The 15,966-nt window shown below is 43.2% G+C and overlaps 1 protein-coding gene across 1 annotated transcript in view; it reads left to right on the top strand.

Annotated features, from left to right (window-relative positions):
• LOC143277950 (spermine synthase-like) overlaps positions 1–15,966 on the top strand; it is a 32,391-nt gene continuing 16,425 nt past the window's right edge. The window contains exons 1-4 of the mRNA XM_076582932.1: positions 1–138; positions 4,170–4,298; positions 5,845–5,965; positions 10,345–10,456. Of these exons, the coding sequence (XP_076439047.1) occupies positions 4,241–4,298; positions 5,845–5,965; positions 10,345–10,456 (291 nt within the window). The 5' untranslated portion in view covers positions 1–138; positions 4,170–4,240. The remainder of the gene's footprint in view (positions 139–4,169; positions 4,299–5,844; positions 5,966–10,344; positions 10,457–15,966) is intronic.

The following is a 15,966-nucleotide window of genomic DNA, read 5'->3' as shown; positions in this document are numbered from 1 at the left end:
TTGAAAACTGTTTGACGAAACAAGAAAGACGTATTTACAGCTGCATCGCTCTCTTGGTCCAAACCGACAGAGCTGCGAATTTTTGCCTTGTGTTTTTGGGTGGCTTAGGATATTTCCTGATCAGTCCAGTTTCTCAAGGTATCTGCCAGTGCATGTGTGCGTGCGTGCGTGTATGAATCTGTGTGTGTGTGTGTGTGTGTGTGTGTGTGTGTGACGTTTTCGACTCTGTTGTTCCTATAATGGTTATACTTTGTTTCTCGCAAACTCACAAGCATCTAGGAGTTGGGTTTTTTTTGTTTGTTTGTTTGTTTTTGGTTTTTTTTAACAAATAATGGAGGGATTGTTGTTGAAAGAATGTTTACTCTTCTTTCTTTTTTTTTCTTTTTTTTTCATCAAAGAATGCACATTATTCTATTTCATTTGATTTGATTTGATTTCGGAGAGACTGTTGTAGAAAGCTTTAAACTTATTTTTTTCTTTTTTCTTTTTTTATAAAAAAAAAGAAAAAAAAAAATAGAGAGGTAAAAACTTAGCTTAGAAGCCCTGATTCAGGATGATACTCTTCATGCTTGTATGTGTGCGTGTGTTTGTGTGTTTGTGTGTGTGTGTGTGTGTGTGTGTGTGTGTGTGTGTGTGTGTGTGTGTAGTCTTCAGTTTAACGTCTTCCACTTTAAGTGATATTAGACGGAAAAAGGGGGGGGGGGGTGGAGGGCGGGGCGTGGTGGTGGGAACAGTATTGGGCATAGGGTGAAGAATGGTGTGTGTGTATGTGTGTGTGTGCGCATGTGTTTGTGTGGTGTGAAAAGATACAGAGCACTGGAAAAATAAAATAAAACATAAAAAGGGGAGACATAGGCATATAGAAGGAAACGCTAACATCAAACAACTGTAACAACTATAACACGTGTCCAATTGGACTATGCGGCAAACCTTCTGCAATAGCAGACAACATCCTGAAATTGTGGGTGAGGAAGAAGGGGAGGGGGGGGGGGGGTAGATGGGGGTGGAGGGGATGATGAGGGTGGATTAGCGGCAGCTGGTGTTTGTGGATCACAACCTCTGATGGAGGCCAAACGTTCAGTGACACTTTGTTTGACTCACTTTGTGTAAACGAAGTGAGTCTATGTTATAAACCGATGTTCGGTTTTGTGTGTGTGTGTGTGTGTGTGTGTGTGTGTGTGTGTGTGTGTGTGTCTGTGTCTGTGTCAGTCTGAGTGTTTGTGTCTGTGTTTGTCTGTGTGTGTCTGTATGCAAGTCTGTGTCCACGGTAAACTGTAACATTGCCGTTTTCTCTTGAAATACTTTGTTTGCCAATACCAAATTTGTCTTGAACACAGTAGGGAAAATATGTCCATGTCATACCAATAATAGGCTGTAGGTGTCCTGAATTAAGCCGATGAGTCAAAATGTAGGTAAGAAGTACTGGAACTTGTCAGCTGGTGTGATCAAAACAACTTAGAACTCAACGTATCAAAAACAAAAGAATTAATGTTAGATTTCAGGAAGACCAGATCTGAATCCCTTACCCACTTGTCATTAAAGACAAGCAAGCAGAGATCATCAGCGAATTTAAATTTCTCGGAATGATAATTTCCACCGCTTTAAAATGGGAGAAAAATACGGAAAACAATGTTAAGAGAGCACAACAGCGCCTGTACTTTCTTCGGCTCCTTAAAAAGTTTGGAATTAAAAAAGAAGTCATGGTTGATTTCTACCGAGCAGTCATTGAAAGTGTGCTAACCTTCGCTATTATTGTTTGGTACGGAAATATTTCCAAGGCAGAGGTTGCAGCCCTTAACAGAATCGTAAAAACTGCCACCAAGATTACCGGGGCTGATCTACCTTCTCAAGAAGACAGATATTATGAGCGGCTACTCACAAAAAGCAAAATCAATCAGCCAAGACGAATCACATCCAGCTGTTGGGATTTTCGAGATGCTCCCCTCTGGTCGACGGTACAGAAGTATAAGGACGAAAACCAATCGCTTCGCCAATAGCTTTTTCCCCAAAGCAGTCAATGCCCTGTCTCTCGAACAAATCCAATATGATCAATAGAATTGTGCAATCAACAACCATCTACCTGAAGATCTAGTCATCAGCCCCATCCACATGTGATATGCGGCTTCTGTTCAAACGTCTGTGTGTGTGTGTTTGTGTGTGTGTGTGTGTGTGAGAGAGAGAGAGAGAGAGAGAGTGTGTGTGTGTGTGTGTGTGTGTGTGTGTGTGTGTGTGTGTGCAGTGCGTGCATGTATGAGTATGCACAAGTTTTTGTATTGATATGCACTTGCATGTATCCTAATTTCTACTGTATCTGTGTTTGTGTATGATTTTCGATTTATGCTCGTACCTTGTTATGTACTATCCCCCCACCCCCACCCCCCAATATTCCTTGTGACCCCGGTACACTTGGTAATAAAGACATATTCTATTCTATTCTATTTCTGGATCATTATTGGCTTATTTCGTTGAGGTTCGTTCCGGAATCCGAAAACACCATATTACCGCTTCCCAGTTGCCGGAACGTAGGCTTGCATGGTAAGAAGACGGCATGGCCCTCGTTTTTCTTGTTCGCAATTTAAAGAAAAGAAATACCTCTCCTTGGGGAAGGCAGCCCGAATTTCACACAGATAAATCTGTTGTGACAAAAAAAGAGTAATACATACATACAATACAAATTCTGGACAGAACACATACAGTGACACTAAGTACACCATTATCGTGTTTACTGCATATGAATATTCAGTATCAGTATCAGTATCAGTAGCTCAAGGAGGCGTCTCTGCGTTCGGTCAAATCCATATACGCTACACCACATCTGCCAAGCAGATGCCTGACCAGCAGCGTAACCCAACGCGCTTAGTCAGGCCTTGAGAAAAAAAAAAAATATATATATATATATATATATAAGATAAGATTTTTTTTTTAATAACATAAATGAATATTCCAGTGTGGACACTCATTTAACTAGAATGAACATAAAAGAAATATTGACCACACCGTTTCACTGAGTTTCGGTTAGCCTTGTGCAGATCTTGCTTTCTCTTTTTCGCAATTAAAAGAAAAGAAATACAGAAAACATACAGTGACACTAACTACATCATCGACATGTTTACTGCATATGGACATTCTAAAGTGGATACTGATTTGACTAGATTGTACATAAAAGAGAACTTGTATTTCCCGAGTGTAACTAAGCCTGTCGAACACTGATCTCCGCAGATCTAGAGAAAACGACTACATACTGCCATGTGCTTGAGGCGATGGCAACGTCTCCTTTACTGCGGACTTTAAAGATTTTCTCAAATGCCCGATATACACCAAAATAACATGATTTAAACGGCGTTATCACCTCAGATACCGTAAGCGATTTATCATGTTTAAAAAACAACATGATTTTTTTTAAAAACATCATTTGTAGACGCAGGTCAGCGCTGTGTCTAAGACTGTTAATATAACTTTCCTCTCGCCCAAATATGCTTGATTCGAATATGCTTTGTGGGTGTTAAATTTTATTTTACATTTTCTAATTCATCTTTTTCTTAAGTGTTTGTCACAAGTGATTCTTAAAGGCCTTGTCTCTCTTGTTCATGGGTATTTTACAAAGTGCAGTTTTGCTGTGGCTCCTCTTCGTCCTCTTCCACCTCCACATCCTTCTGCTTCTTCTTCTTCTTCTCCTCCTCTTCCTCATTCTTCTTTTTCTCCTCCTTCTTCTTCTTTTCCTCCTCCTCCTTCTTCTTCTTCTCCTTCTTCTCCTCCTTCTCCTCCTCCTTCTCCTCCTCCTCCTTCTTCTTCTTCTCCCCCTCCTCCTCCTCCAACTCCCCCTCCTTCTTCTTCTCCTCCTTCTTTAACTCTCTCCATACGAACGGCGAAAGAGACAACGTTAACAGCGTTTCACCCCAATGACCACCATCAAAAATATTGCAAGCGGAAGGCTCTTATACTGAAGAGGTGAATCTGGACAAAGAATACCACAATTCTGACGACGGAAGCTAAAGGTTGGGTCATTGAGACACCCACTGGACATCTGAAGGGTCTGTGTAGAGGAGAAAGGAGGACTGGCCGTACTGATTGAGTTAACGCGTTCCAAAAACAGCAGCAGTACCACCACAACCACCACCACCACCAACACCAACAACAACGATGTTTTAATTGATTACATTGCATTGCAGCGTGAACACCAACAACTGAGTTAACAACTGAAAAGCGGTGATCACCATCTTTTGGCCCCCCCTCTGTCAGAATGGGAACGTGCACAATTCTGCTGGCCTTCCAGCTGAGAGACGGTGTGAAGAGAGAAGGTGAGGACATCGGGGGGAGGGGGGGGGATGGAGAAAGGGCAAGAGGATGGAGGATTGGGGAGGGGGGGTGGGGGTGATGGACCTGTGGCGGGGAAGGGGGTGTTGGGAAACAAGAATGGGGAGGAGTTTATTAACGTTCCTTTTGCGAATGATGATGTTGATGATTATGACGACGATGATGATGACAGTGGTGGTGGCAATGTTGACTGGTATTGATTATGATGATGGTGATGATGATAATAATGATGATGGTGGTGGTGATGATAATGATTGTGGTGATGATGATGATGGTGATCATAATAGTGATGATGATTATGATGGTGATGAAAATGATGATGATGATGATGATGGTGGTAATGATGATGGTAATGACGATATGATGATGATGATGATGATGATGATGATGATGAGGGTGATGATAGTGGTGGCTATGATGATAATGAGTATGATGGCAATGATGATGGTGATCATAATAGTGATGATGATTATGATGGTGATGAAAATGATGATGATGATGATGATGGTGGTGGTAATGATGATGGTAATGACGATATGATGATGATGTGATGATGATGGTGATGATGGTGGTGGCTATGATGATAATGATTATGATGGTAATGATGATGGTGATGATGGTGGTTATGATGATAATGATTACGATGGTAATGGTGATGCTGATGATGATGATGGTAAGGATAATAGTGATGGTGATAATGACGATGATGTGGATGATGATGGTAGTGATAATGAAGATGACGAGAATAATGGTGATGATGGTTGTACTGATGAAGGTGATGACGATAATGATGGCAACGATGAAGATGGTGGTGCTGGAGGTAAGGGTGATGGTGATGGTGATGGTGACAGTGGTGGTGCAATGGTGACTTGTAATGACGGTGAACATGATGACGATGAAGATGATGATGATGATGACGATGATGATGACTGGAGTGTTGGCCTAGTGGTAACACTTCCGCCAAGGAAGAGGGAGAACCTGAGCGCACTGGTTCGAATCCCACACCCGACGGTACTTTCTCCCCCTCCGCTAGACCTCGAGTGGTGGTCTGGACGCTAGTCATTCGAATGAGACGATAAACCGAGGCATACACTTAGCGCACATTCAAGAACCCATGACAACAAAATGGTTGTCCCTGGCAAAATTCTGTAGGAATGCCCACTTTTAAATGGAAAACAAATATACTTGCAGGAATATAAAAGTATATGAAAAAAAGAGTGGGGGGACGAACACAACGACGATGATGGTGATGATGATGATGATGATGGTGATGATGATGACGATGACGACGAAGACGACGACGACGATGATGATGATGGTAATCTTTGCGGTGATCATGGTGATGGTTCCTATGGAACAAGAACAAGAACATTAAAACACGCTTTGTGTTTCTGTCGTCTTTTCCCCATTTTGAAACAATGACTTGTAATTATCCAGTTGCAATGTATGCGGATGAACGAAAGTAGTTTTAAATCTGAATTTTTTTTTTTTTTTTTCTTTTTTTTTTTTTTAAAAAAAAAATAATCCCAGATGTGGCGCCTGTGGTCCCTGACCTGCTGTCGGAAGTGATGAAGGACGCCAATGTTGTTTACCCTGGCAACGGGATCAAAGCCATGGATGACGTGGTGGTTGCCATTGGAAACGAAGGGAAGTAAGTACCGAAGCAAACTGATTTTAAAACCCTAAATAAAATTTAAAAAATTAAAAAAAGAAGAAAGAAAGAAGATAATAACAAGAGATTTGTTTTAAAATCTTGATTGTTGTGGATCAGTTTGAATACGTAGACACTGCATATAGCAAAAAAAAAAAAAAAAGGATGAAAGGCCTGCATAAAGACACCAACACACACACACACACACACACACACACACACACACACACACACATCCATCCATCCATACACACATACATCAGAATTATCTTTCCCATACAGAAGTGGTGTTCTTTTGTTTTGTTTTGTTTCAATGACAGAAGTTACCGCGTGATGCGCTTGATTTGACAGGGTCGATGGGGCGTTGGACTTGTGATGCAGTGCCGTTCACCAGTGATCGGTGTTCGATTCGACGTTTCGGCATGATGTTATGTCCGTAGGAAAGGCACTTTATTTGCTCGGATTTTCCTTACTCACTCCACACAGGTGTCATCGGGTACCTGACACCCGTTAGGGAAAGTTCAAACGGCAGAAGGAAAGGATTGGGCCACCGCTTTCCTGCGTTTGAGCCCTAGACACAGCGGATATGAATTCACTGCCTTCCTATGGCGAGCCCTAGACGCAGTGGGTATGAATTCACTGCCTTCCTATGGCGAGCCGAAGACACAGTGGATGTGAATTCACTGCCTTCCTATGCCGAGCCCAAGACACAGTGGATATGAATTCACTGCCTTCCTATGCCGAGCCCTAGACACAGCGGATATGAATTCACTGCCTTCCTATACCGAGCCCTAGACACAGCGGATATGAATTCACTGCCTTCCTATGGCGAGCCCTACACACAGCAGATAATATGAATTCACTGCCTTCCTATGGCGAGCCCTAGACACAGCGGATATGAATTCACTGCCTTCCTATGGCGAGCCCTAGACACAGCGGATATGAATTCACTGCCTTCCTATGCCGAGCCCTAGACACAGCGGATATGAATTCACTGCCTTCCTATGGCGAGCCCTAGACACAGTGGATATGAATTCACTGCCTTCCTATGGCGAGCCCTAGACACAGCGGATATGAATTCACTGCCTTCCTATGCCGAGCCCTAGACACGGCGGATATGAATTCACTGCCTTCCTATGGCGAGCCCTAGACACAGCGGATATGAATTCACTGCCTTCCTATGCCAAGCCCTAGACACAGCGGATATGAATTCACTGCCTTCCTATGCCGAGCCCTAGACGCAGTGGATATGAATTCACTGCCTTCCTATGCCGAGCCCTAGACACGATGGATATGAATTCACTGCCTTCCTATGCTCGAGCCCTAGACACAGCGGATATGAATTCACTGCCTTCCTCTGGCGAGGCCTACACACAGCGGATATGAATTCACTGCCTTCCTATGCCGAGCCCTAGAAACAGCGGATATGAATTCACTGTCTTCCTATGCCGAGCCCTAGACGCAATGGATATGAATTCACTGCCTTTCTATGCCGAGCCCTAGACACAGTGGATATGAATTCACTGCCTTTCTATGCCGAGCCCTAGAAACAGCGGATATGAATTCACTGCCTTCCTATGGCGAGCCCTAGACACGGTGGATATGATATGAATTCACTGCCTTCCTATGTCGAGCCCTAGACACGGAGGATATGAATTCACTGCCTTCCTATGGCGAGCCCTAGACGCAGCGGATATGAATTCACTGCCTTCCTATGCCGAGCCTTAGACACAGCGGATATGAATTCACTGCCTTCCTATGCCTAGCCCTAGACACAGCGGATATGAATTCACTGCCTTCCTATGGCGAGCCCTAGACACGGTGGATATGAATTCACTGCCTTCCTATGGCGAGCCCTAGACACAGTGGATATGATATGAATTCACTGCCTTCCTATGTCGAGCCCTAGACACAGCGGATATGAATTCACTGCCTTCCTATGCCGAGCCCTAGAAACAGCGGATATGAATTCACTGCCTTCCTATGCCGAGCCCTAGACACAGCGGATATGAATTCACTGCCTTCCTATGCCGAGCCCAAGACACAGCGGATATGAATTCACTGCCTTCCTATGGCGAGCCCTAGACACAGCGGATATGAATTCACTGCCTTTCTATACTGAGCCCTAGACACAGTGGATATGAATTCACTGCCTTCCTATGCCGAGCCCTAGACACAGCGGATATGAATTCACTGCCTTCCTATGGCGAGCCCTAGACACAGTGGATATGAATTCACTGCCTCCCTATGCCAAGCCCTAGACACAGCGGATATGAATTCACTGCCTTCCTATGCTGAGCCCTAGACACAGCGGATATGAATTCATTGCCTTCCTATGCCGAGCCCTAGACACAGCGGATATGAATTCACTGCCTTCCTATGCCGAGCCCTAGACACAGCGGATATGAATTCACTGCCTTCCTATGCCGAGCCCTAGACACAGCGGATATGAATTCACTGCCTTCCTATGCCGAGCCCAAGACACAGCGGATATGAATTCACTGCCTTCCTATGCCGAGCCCTAGACACAGTGGATATGAATTCACTGCTCTGATGGCCAAAAAAGGCAGTGGGACATTTTACCTTTAACTAGAGGTAATGAAAATGACCCCCCCCCCCCCACCCCCCCAACCCCTAAAAGGAGTCACAAATGACTTTTCAAACATCCGCCCTGGAGCAAGAACTATGCTCAGGTGATATGAATTTTCCACATCGGGGTTTGAGCAGATCGTTAATATGACTTTTAGTTTTTGTATACCGTATTAAATTTTACTGTGGTGCAACAAATAAACTATTTTGAACACATTGGATGGGGGGAAAAAAAATCTTTGAAATATTTCCAATTTAGGCTTTCTTTCTCAAGACATATTGTATCGTATTGTATTCTATTATTTCTGAGAGTCGCTACAGATTTCTCTTAAGTGATAGTCAGGCTGCTCTACACATCTCCGCAGGGCCGTGCCTTTCATATTTCATTTCTTTCTTCAAGTAATTGGTTTACGATCCCAGTGGATTTTTTTTATACAGAACTTTGTCAGGGACAACCCCGTTGTTGCCGTGGGTTCTTTAAAGTGCGCTAAACATATGCTGCACACGGAGCCTTAGTTTATCGTCTCATCTGGAAGACTAGCACCCAGACCATCACTCAGTGTCTAGTGAAGTGGGGGGGGGGGTTAGGGGGGGGGGTGTAAAACAATATATGTATATGACATAATACATATCATTATTATAACACTGTCTGCCAGCAAGTGACGGGACATCGTCTCATCGTCTGTCATCGTTGATGATGGTGATGATGATGGTGATGATGATGAAACATGCTGCTACCGCTGCTGGTGTTAATGATGATGGTGATGGTGATGATAATGGTCATGATGATGGTGATGGTGATGATATTGGTCATGGCGATGATGGTGATGATGATGGTGATGATGGTCATGATGATGATGGTGATGGTGATGGTGATGCTCATGATGATGGCGATGATGATGATGGTCATGATGATGATGATGATGGTGATGGTGATGCTCATGATGATGGCGATGATGATGATGGTCATGATGATGATGATGATGGTGATGGTGATGCTCATGATGATGGCGATGATGATGATGGTCATGATGATGATGATGATGGTGATGGTGATGCTCATGATGATGGCGTTGATGATGATGGTCATGATGATGATGGTGATGGTCATGATGGTGATGGTGATGATGATGATGATCATGATGATGGCGATTGATGGTGATGATCATGATAATGGTAATGGTGACGGTGATGATGGTGATGATGGTAATGGTGATGATGATGGTGATGGTAATTGTGATGATGGTAATGGTGATAGTGATGGTGGTGATGGTGACGATGTTGACGATTGTGATGGTGATGATGATGATGGTGATGGTGATGATAATGGTAATGGTGATGATGATGGTGATGGTAATTATGATGATGGTAATGGTGATAATGATGGTGGTGATGGTGACGATGTTGATGATTGTGATAGTGATGATGATGATGATGGAGATGATAATGGTAATGGTGATGGTGATGGTGACGGTGGTGATGGTGATGATTATGATGACAGTGATGATGGTGATTATGATGGTGATGATGATAATAATGATGGTGATGGTGTGATGGTGATGGTGATGATGATGATGGTGTTGGTGATGATGATTATGATGGTGATGATGATGATGATGATTATATTGGTGATGGCGATGATGACGATGGTAATGACGATGTTGATGGTGGTGGTGATGATGATGATGGTGATAATGACGATGATGACAGTGTCGATGATGACAGTGTTGATGATGTTGACGACGATGCTGGTGATGACAATGACGATGGCGATTGTTAATGGCTTGCAGGTGTATCGGCACCCTGCGATACCATAGCAACCGGCTGCTGACAATCGACGTTCAGCACGAGTGTAAAAACGAGAAGGAACTTGAGCCCATGAACGAACCGTACACGTTGGACGTGAGCGACACTTCTCTCTTCTTCTCTCTGTCTCTGTCTGTCTGTCTGTCTGTCTGTCTGTCTCTCTCTCTCTCTCTCTCTCTCTCTCTCTCTGTCCCTGTCTCTCTCTCACGTTCAGCACGAGTGTAAAAACGAGAAGGAACTTGAGCCCATGAACGAACCGTACACGTTGGACGTGAGCGACACTTTCTCTCTTCTTCTCTCTGTCTCTTTCCCTGTCTCTGTCTCTCTCTCTCTCTTGCTCTCTCTCTCTCTCTCTCTCTCTCTCTCTCCCTCTCTCTCTCTCTCTCTGTGTCTCTGTCCCTGTCTCTCTCTCACGTTCAGCACGAGTGTAAAAACGAGAAGGAACTTGAGCCCATGAACGAACCGTACACGTTGGACGTGAGCGACACTTTCTCTCTTCTTCTCTCTTGTCTCTTTCCCCGTCTCTGTCTGTCCGTCTGTCTGTCTGTCTCTCTCTCGCTCTCTCTCTCGCTTTCTCTCTCTCTCTCTCTCTCTCTCTCTCTCTCTCTCTCTCTCTGTCCCTGTCTCTCTCTCACGTTCAGCACGAGTGTAAAAACGAGAAGGAACTTCAGCCCATGAACGAACCGTACACGTTGGACGTGAGCGACACTTTCTCTCTTCTTCTCTCTGTCTCTTTCCCTGTCTCTGTCTCTCCGTCTCTGTCTGTCTGTCTCTGTCTGTCTCTCTCTGTCTGTCTGGTTGTCTATATGTCTCTCTGTCTCTCTGTGTCTCTTTCTGTCTCTCTCGTCCCCCCCTTTCTCTCTCTCTCATCTCTTTTACTTTTTGTCTCCCTCATCTCTCTCTGTGTCTTTCTGTCTCTGTCTGTCTGTCTGTCTCTGTCTGTCTGTCTGGTTATCTATATGTCTCTCTGTCTCTGTCTCTCTGTGTCTCTCTGTGTCTCTTTCTGTCTCTCTCGCCCCCTTTCTCTCTCTCTCATCTCTTTTACTTTTTGTCTCCCTCATCTCTCTCTCTGTCTCTGTCTGTCTGTCTGTCTCTCTCTGTCTCTGTCTGTCTGTCTGTCTCTCTCTGTCTCTGTCTGTCTGTCTCTCTCTGTCTGTCTGTCTGTCTGGCTGGCTGTCTATATGTCTCTCTGTCTCTGTCTCTCTGTGTCTCTTTCTGTCTCTCTCGCCCCCTTTCTCTCTCTCTCTCATCTCTTTTACTTTTTGTCTCCCTCATCTCTCTCTCTGTCTCTCTGTCTTTGTCTGTCTGTCTGTCTGTCTCTCTCTCTGTCTGTCTGTCTGTATGTCTCTCTGTCTCTGTCTCTCTGTGTCTCTTTCTGTCTCTCTCGCCCCCTTTCTCTCTCTCTCTCTCTGTCTCTGTCTCTCACAAAAAAGTCATGATGAAGATAATACCCAAATGACACTCTCAATTGACAGCCACATGTGAACTGACATCATACAAGCCTCACAATTATTAAAACAGCATTGCGTTGGCGAATGGATTGCCGTTCGCCACATGTGTGTTGTGTTCGACTTACAACAAGGGTATCTTTCACGTTGTGTGTGTGTGTGTGTGTGTGTGTGTGTGTGTGTGTGTGTGTGTGTGTGTGTGTGGTGTCTCTTGTGGGGCTTGCTACAAGGGTATCTTTCACGTTGTGTGTGTGTGGTTGTGTGAGTGTGTGTGTGTGTGTGTGTGTGTGTGTGTGTGTGTGTGTGTGTGTGTGGTGTCTTATATTCGGCTTACTTCAAGGGTATCTTTCACGTTATGTGTGTGTGTGTGTGTGTGTGTGTGTGTGTGTGTGTGTGTGTGGTGTGGTGTGTGTGTGTGTGGTGTGTGTGTGTGTGTGTGTGTGTGTGTGTGTGTGTGTGTGTTTAACACTTAACATTTACATTTGTTTTCCGTCCCATTCTGAATAAACCGTGCCTTTAAAAAAAAATTAAAAAGAAAAAACAATCTGAGTGTAAATCTCCCGGTTTTTACTGCTGGTACACCACTTGATGATGTATTGTCCTGTCTGCAACCCAAAGTCCCTTATTACTTTCACCCCTTTTATATATTGTATTGCTTTTTCTGATAAAATTAGAATTTACACAGGTTATTTATTTGTCTGGTTTTTGTTTTGTTTTTTTCATGAATAGTGTTAAAACGAGTGCTAACGTTCATCATTTTCACGTCAGGTTTATTGCGTGCAGGCCGTGCAAAGTGTGTGTGTGTGTGTGTGTGTGTGTGTGTGTGTGTGTGTGTGTGTGTGTGTGTGTGTGTGTGTGTGTGTGTGTGTGTGTCTCAGTGTGTCTGTATCTGTATAAATAAATTAAAAAAACAAATAGTTTTAACACACTCTTGGCCTAAGCTGCCGCCAGTTTAGCTACAATGCACAATGCAGCAATGCAATAGCACTCTCCATGAAAAACAACAACAAAAAAACCCCAAAAAACCGAGCGTATTGTCATGGCGGGTTTGAACAGCCAAATGTTTGGACAGTGGCAAAATCATTTCTTACATATTGTTTCTTAACATGTACGCTATTATACAGTTCTCTCTCTCTCTCTCTCTCTCTCTGTGTGTGTGTGTGTGTGTGTGTGTGTGTGTGTGTGTGTGTGTGTGTGTGTGTGTGTGTGTGTGTGTGTGTGTGTGTGTTATTGTGTTGTGTGTGTGTGTGTTATTTTTTTTACCATGCATATGCCTTTATGTTGTATAGTATTCGCATTCTATGACTTTAATTAACATTGTGTAGTGCATGCAATTACATATATAATGTAGTTTTGTGTAGTGTAGACCCTGTTTCAGGGCGGGGACTGGATGAAAAAAAAAAAAAGCGCCAGTGCTTATCTATTATTCTCGATAATAAAGAAGTTGTCTTGTCTTGTCTTGTCTTGTCTTGTCTTCTCTCTCTCTCTCTCTCTCTCTCTCTCTCTCTCTCTCTCTCTCTCTCTGTGGAGGGCGGTGGTGGTGGAAAACTAAGTCACTCTGTTTCAGATCATGCTTGTGTGCATTTAGCTTGATATTTGTTTTTTACTAACTTTTAATCGTTTGACCCAACCTTGGTCCCATTTGTGTGTGCGTTGAATTCGACTGTGGGCTGAGAGATTGTGTAGATATATTTTAGATGCATATCTCTGCTTTATTACTTACCTGATTGTCGCCCCAGACGGCACTGGTTTGAAATATGCGCTTTTGTGTCTTTGTTAAAACCTTCACCGTTCTAAGTAAACGGAACAGATCTACCCTCAACTGAAGATTTTAATTTTTTTTTCACCCTTGCACAGAAGGTTATGTGTTCTTTTCAACATCGTCTCCATTACAATCTCACATGAAATTCCACACCGGTAAAGCAGAATTGCAATTTACATCACCTTAAGCGATAGAGGTAATACATACATACATATATATATATATATATATATATATATATATATATATATATATATATATATATATATATATATGATTGTCAGTCGTGTCCGACTATGACCATCAGAACAGCAGAGGAGGCAACTGCTGTTCCAACTATACGGGCTAGAATTTGATTATAGTGGAGAGTGTCTTGCCCAAGTTACATTCCCACTCTCTCGGCCAAGAGGGTTTTAGGACAGTCGGTGTTGGGATGGTTCCCAAAGGCCAACTAGCCCACAAAGCTGCAGCACTAAGAGCCAGTGCAATTTCGCCTCCTAGTTTGAGAGTCATAGTCCTTCACAAAAGACTAAGCTGTAAATGGTTTCCCATTGACTGGAGAAACCATCGATAATACAGCTCTCACTTTGCTGTTGGCCCAAATGTAAACTTATGTCAATCTGTGATATAAGCCGAGTGTTGGGCATATATATATATATATATATATATATATATATATATATATATATATATATATATATATATATATATATATATATATACATGTATAATATGGTGACAGTTTGCAAAGGTGTTTTTAGTTAACAAACAAATAACTGACGAACAAGCAGGAAAGAATGTATGAAGATATATAATAACAGCCGATCATACACTAACTTGCGATATGTTAACTCTCTCCATACGAACGGCGAAAGAGACGACGTTAACAGCGTTTCACCCCAATTATCACCAACAAAATATTGCAAGCCGAAGGCTCTCATACTGAAGAGGTGAATGTTGACAAACAATACCACAATTCTGACAACGGAAGCTAAAGGTTGGGTCATTGAGACACCCACTGGACATCCGAGGGGTCTGTGTAGAGGAGAAGAGAGGACTGGTCGTACTGAGTGAGTTAAAGTCTCACATCCCTGAACTGAAATCATCTTCAGTGTTGAAAATCTTCAGCAGTCCATTGCTAAAGTATGACTTTTTCAACTCCTTGTTAAATAGTCCGGTTGATTCGCTGTTATAGCTGTTAGTCTTTCTTTAGAATATGTTATATTATTGTTAAGTTGTTGTTGTTTTGTTGTTTTTAAACAAAACTTAAATCGATCATTTTCTATATGTAACACACACACACACACACACACACACACACACACACACACACACACACACACACACACACACATTCACTTACTCGCATGCGTACACAGTCATTTCTTCCCTGCACCCCACCCCCACCCCCCTGTCCCCCCACTCGAGTTTTTTCCTACCCTCGTCTAATATCACTTACAGTGAAAAGACGTTAAACTAAAGAACGAACGAACTGTATGAAGAAGAGAAAAACACAAACAACAAACACACACACACAAACAACAACAACAACAACAACATTTTTAAAAGGAATAACAGACATAGATCCCATAGCATGACATTTCCAATCTCAGCTCACAGCACACATTAGCAGTCAAATCTCATGGATCACAGAGAACATCCGAGTCACCACAAACCAGTCAATACAAAATTGGTCAATATAATGTGTCCACACATGTGGAATCACCTCTGACTCTCTATATAAGATTTTTTTTTTTAAATTAAGCCTTTCACTACCAAACTCGCATTTATGCAGCAGCTACGTAGAGGACCCATGTCACTGAAGGGTGACCAGATCGTGGGTCTGTTATCCATGAACCTACTGCTCTTTATGTTCGGTGGTAGGATAGGCCATATTTTCTACACATCACAGGGGGAATCCTTAGCTATTCTTTGACGCCGTATTTTCTGTGTTCATAGCACAAGGGAATTTTGCACTCTAAATTGACTGGCGGTGAGAGGGCTAAATATACTTGGACAGCACTGTCAGACACGATGGGGGAGCAGGCAGTGACCACAAGAGCCGTCTCAGCAAGGCCAGAATCACCTTCAGAATGCTGAACAACCTGTGGAGACTCCCCAACACACACACACACACACACACACACACACACACACACACACACACACACACACACACACACTACAGCACCAAAAAAACACCAAGCGAAGAACATGCCACAGCTGTCTACTTTCAACCCTGCTCTATGGCTCAGAATGCTGGAGAATGAATGACAATGGTCTGATGAAATTGTCACCCTTGCACACGAAACCACACCCCCTTCCACCCTCACCGGACCCCACCCCTCACACCAGAGAATCCTGCAAAACTTCTGGCCGAGTACCATCTCCAGTCA

The sequence above is a fragment of the Babylonia areolata genome, chromosome 35, assembly GCF_041734735.1.
Source record: "Babylonia areolata isolate BAREFJ2019XMU chromosome 35, ASM4173473v1, whole genome shotgun sequence".
Taxonomy (NCBI): Eukaryota; Metazoa; Mollusca; class Gastropoda; order Neogastropoda; family Buccinidae; genus Babylonia; species Babylonia areolata.
Note: the sequence above shows the minus strand (reverse complement) of the source record. Positions and strands in the feature narration are given on the sequence as shown.